Genomic DNA, 4,175 nt, shown 5'->3' on the forward strand with positions numbered 1-4,175 from the left:
TGGTTTGCAAGTCATCATAAAACTTTGAACTTTAGAGCTTGCTTATTTAAGACACGGTTATACAATTTTAAATTTTAGAGAATAATTTTAGCATTAATATAAGGTTTTTTTGTCCTTTTTAATTGTCATTTGGCATTGGCTTTAGACCGCCAAAAAAGGCACAAAAGTTTTACACTAAAATTGCTTCATCCGTCAACCGAGAGAGATGTGAGAGTTGAAGGGATAGCAGGGAGAACACACCAATGACTACGACAATGACTTCCTATGTGAGCCTCTAGATGTCGTTGGCATATGAACTCTGGCAAAGCATATATCACCAGGTTAGGTTTTCAGGGTTGGTCGATAGAGGGGCAGCAAGGGTGGCTTTTGAGTAAACTCTGAGGTGGCTGAGGACCAACGTTAGATGGTGGAGATACGAGGACGAGCGATGGCACTGAAATTGTAGAGATGGAAGAGAGCAGTGAATGAAGTTGCAAGGAGGGGCAAAGAATGCAATGTGGTTAGGAGGAATGCGGCAATAGTTGCTAAGCAGCGAGGAGAGAATCGAAGGGTTGCGATGGATGGTTACAGAGAGTGAGAAGAGTTGACTAGTGTTAGGGTTATATGGGATGTATGAATAGAGTAAATCTTGGCATTTAAAAAAGTGACTTGCAACTAAAATATCTTTAGGGTAAGTGATCAATGTTTTTCTTTACCGCAGCTTGTTTTTAGTTGGCTTAATCATGTATCTTTGATTTATAAACTGCACCCAAAAAATACCTTCCAAAACAACTTTTATGGTGTGTTTGAAACTAATATATGTTATCAACTTCTACTCACTTGTTTTTCACGCGTACACTTTAGGAATTGTTTAACAGTGTGTTTTTTAAAAGAAATTCATAGGATAGTTGATTTAAAAAATAGCTAATATTTAATTAATATGTTAATGAGCTAATCCGTTTTCGGGACCGAGCGCACCCTAATCTCCACAGAGTGACAGAGGTGCACCGCAACCAGTAAGTATGAGAGCATCAGCATGCAATTTCAAGCTCCAGCAAAGCTGCCGTCACGGCGTGATTCTCCGTGTCTGCTGCTCTGCTCCACGTATTAACGCATTGCAAGGCACAGAGAACCCTCTGCCTCATTTAAAAATCTGAATTGTGCTTCTCCTTTTCCCCTATTTTTTTTTTTTTAGAAAAAGATAGGTCCGGATTTCTACTCGGAATCCACTAAAATGGCCATTGAGCAGGAGCGCAAACATTTTCGGAATATACGAATCCAGCGTTGCACTGGCCCACCCAAAGTGGGGCCCACCTTACTCACACAAATTTCTTTCACAGAGAATCACCGAAATGCCCCTGCCCATAAACCCTATAAATTGACTGATAAGCAACGGCCATTTCAGCTCAGATCAGCTCAATTCAGAGTGTGTGCCTCTCGATCTAGATCTCTGAGTTCTTGCCATCTTTAATTTGAAACCGAAATCATCAGCTGCAATCTTCGAGATTAATTAGGAAGCTAAGATCGCCATGGCTTCCTGCTGCGGCGGTTTCATGGAGAAGGCCAAGCCCTACTTCGCCATGATCTGCCTTCAGTTCGGCTACGCCGGCATGAACGTGATCACCAAGGTCTCACTCAACCATGGCATGAGCCACTACGTGCTCGTCGTGTACCGCCACGCCTTCGCCACCATCTCCATTGCTCCCTTCGCGCTGATCCTCGAGAGGTATGCAATCCGTTGTTTTAACGTGTACTCGTATGTACCCTTATTGTTGGTTTAAGCTTCTGGATGAACTGGTCGGTGCACGAACTTGATTGTTATTGTACATTGATCATATGATGTGTAACGGAAGCTGACGTGTCGCTACAAATTAATGGCATTATGACAGGAAGGTGAGGCCCAAGATGACGTGGTCGATCTTCTTCCAAATCTTCATCCTGGCGCTACTTGGGTTAGTGAGACTTGTCTACTTACAGCATAATTACACTATAATTATACTATAATTATATTTTAAAGATTTTTAATAAAAGAAATCTTATACGCAAACTCCATTGCGTATGATCTTGCAGCGCTTTTAATAAAAAAAAATCAAATGAAGGATTGATTATGTTTAGTGAGACTTAGTCTAGTTACAATATAGTTACACTACAATTTGTAATAAGAAAATCTTGCAGCTTATGTTTTAAAAGATAGTCTCATATGCAAACTCTAATGGAGGATTGATTATGTTTCTGCCAAAGAAAAGGAAATATTTGCCAATGAAAATTTGCAAAGGAAAAAAGGAAGCATAGCTTGTCTCTGGAATGACACATTGGATTCACCTGTTCTTGGTTTGTTGGTGCAGACCGGTGATCGACCAGAACTTCTATTACGCCGGCCTGAAGTTCACCGGCCCGACCTTCGCCTGCGCCATGAGCAACATCCTGCCGGCCATGACCTTCGTCATGGCTGTCATCTTCAGGTTCGTTCTCCACCACGTACGATCTCTCTCAATGCATCCATGGCGATCGAGAGCTAGATGTGAGCTGGTTTGACGTTAATGCATGGTGTTCGACAGGATGGAGAAGCTGGAGCTGAAGAAGGTGAGGTGCCAGGCCAAGATCGCCGGGACGCTGGTGACGGTGGCCGGCGCGATGCTGATGACGCTGTACAAGGGCCCGCTCATGGAGATGGCGTGGAGCCGGCACGCCGGCGCCGGCGCGGCGGAGGCCCCCGCCGCCGCCGCCGCCGCCATCTCCGGCAGGGACTGGTTCCTCGGCTCGATGTTCGTCATCGTCGCGACGCTCGCGTGGGCGTCCCTCTTCATCCTCCAGACGCACACCATCAAGCAGTACTCGGCGCAGCTGTCGCTCACCACCCTCATCTGCCTCGTCGGCACGCTCCAGGCCGTCGTCGTCACCTTCGCCATGGAGCGGCGCCGCCCCTCCGTCTGGGCCATCGGCTTCGACATGAACCTCCTCGCCGCCGCCTACGCCGTCAGTACCATCCTCTCCCATCTCCGGCGCCGGCGATCGCTAGCACGCACTCTGACGTTCTTGGTTTCTTGGACACATGCAGGGCATCGTGACGTCGAGCATCGCGTACTACGTGCAGGGCTTGGTGATCCAGAGGACGGGGCCGGTGTTCGCGTCGGCGTTCAGCCCGCTGATGATGATCATCGTCGCCGTCATGGGCTCCTTCATCCTCTCCGAGCAGATCTACCTCGGCGGCGTCGTCGGCGCCGCGCTCATCGTCGTCGGCCTCTACTCCGTGCTCTGGGGCAAGCACAAGGAGACCCAGGAGAAGCAGGCTGACACCAAGCTATCACTGCCCACTTCCAAAGGCGCCGCCGCCGCTGCGGAGGCGGAGGAGATCACCGGCGCCGGAGAAGACGACGGCGACGGCGACGATGACGCGGAGCGCAGCAAGAACCACCGCTCGAGTGGTGGCGTGAGGTCATCATCGGACTCCAATGGACATGGAGCTAGTGCGGTTTGATGGACACCTAACTCCCCAATAATTTGGTTGCGGCCGTCGACGCGTCGACGCGACGGCGACCGTCGCCATCGCCATGCGTGCGTCGACGTCGATCTCTCCGCTTTAAGATATCCGAACTGTTCGTCTACGGCGCGTGCACTACGACGACGATGGCACTAAGGGCTCGTTAAATTTGGAAATGGAGGTTTTTGTTTGGTAGGAAATTTTTGATGAACTTTTACTGTGTTAATTTCCCTGCAAAATGTAAGCGTTTGTCACCTCGTCAGATGTTCAGAATGGTGGCATGCATATATCTGCTTTTTTTTTTTATCATGTTTGATCAAAGCTGCTACGCTATTTTGTACTGGTTTCATCCTCTGTCCATCAGAGAGAGTGTATTGTGTTTTGTAAATTTTAAACTCTTCTTTTCTCGTTACTCCACGTTTACAAATAGTACATATCGTTTTGAACATCAACACAGTCATACTAACTTCAACTTTTTACCAATGTTTAACAATTTGTCTTATTCAAATTTTTTTGCAAATACAAAAGTATTTATTTCATACTTAAAGAATATTTGATGATAAATCAAATCATAATAAAATAAATGATAATTATATTAAATTTTTAATAAGACGAATGGTTAAACACATCTAAAAAGTCAATGTGTCATATATTGAAAAACCAAGGGAGTATTTAACTTTGGTGCTATAGCTCCAACTATTGTGTCTACATCAGT

General features: G+C 46.3%; 1 protein-coding gene across 1 annotated transcript; it reads left to right on the top strand.

Annotated features, from left to right (window-relative positions):
* The first annotated feature begins 1,400 nt into the window (after positions 1 to 1,400).
* LOC127774424 (WAT1-related protein At5g07050-like) lies at positions 1,401 to 3,844 on the top strand. Its single transcript, XM_052300667.1, has 5 exons — positions 1,401 to 1,705; positions 1,869 to 1,931; positions 2,325 to 2,441; positions 2,538 to 2,955; positions 3,038 to 3,844. Exons 1-5 carry the CDS (start codon positions 1,509 to 1,511, stop codon positions 3,455 to 3,457), a joined length of 1,215 nt encoding a protein of 404 aa, XP_052156627.1. The 5' UTR covers positions 1,401 to 1,508; the 3' UTR covers positions 3,458 to 3,844.
* Positions 3,845 to 4,175: the final 331 nt, after the last annotated feature.

The sequence above is a fragment of the Oryza glaberrima genome, chromosome 5, assembly GCF_000147395.1.
Source record: "Oryza glaberrima chromosome 5, OglaRS2, whole genome shotgun sequence".
Taxonomy (NCBI): domain Eukaryota; kingdom Viridiplantae; phylum Streptophyta; class Magnoliopsida; order Poales; family Poaceae; genus Oryza; species Oryza glaberrima.

Excerpts from the sequence above, each read along its gene's own strand:
- LOC127774424 (XM_052300667.1), top strand. The coding sequence starts at position 1,509 with ATGGCTTCCTGCTGCGGCGGTTTCATGGAGAAGGCCAAGCCCTACTTC. Across the intron at positions 1,932-2,324 it reads TTCATCCTGGCGCTACTTGG|ACCGGTGATCGACCAGAACT; the intron begins GTTAGTGAGACT and ends TTGTTGGTGCAG. Across the intron at positions 2,442-2,537 it reads GTCATGGCTGTCATCTTCAG|GATGGAGAAGCTGGAGCTGA; the intron begins GTTCGTTCTCCA and ends GGTGTTCGACAG.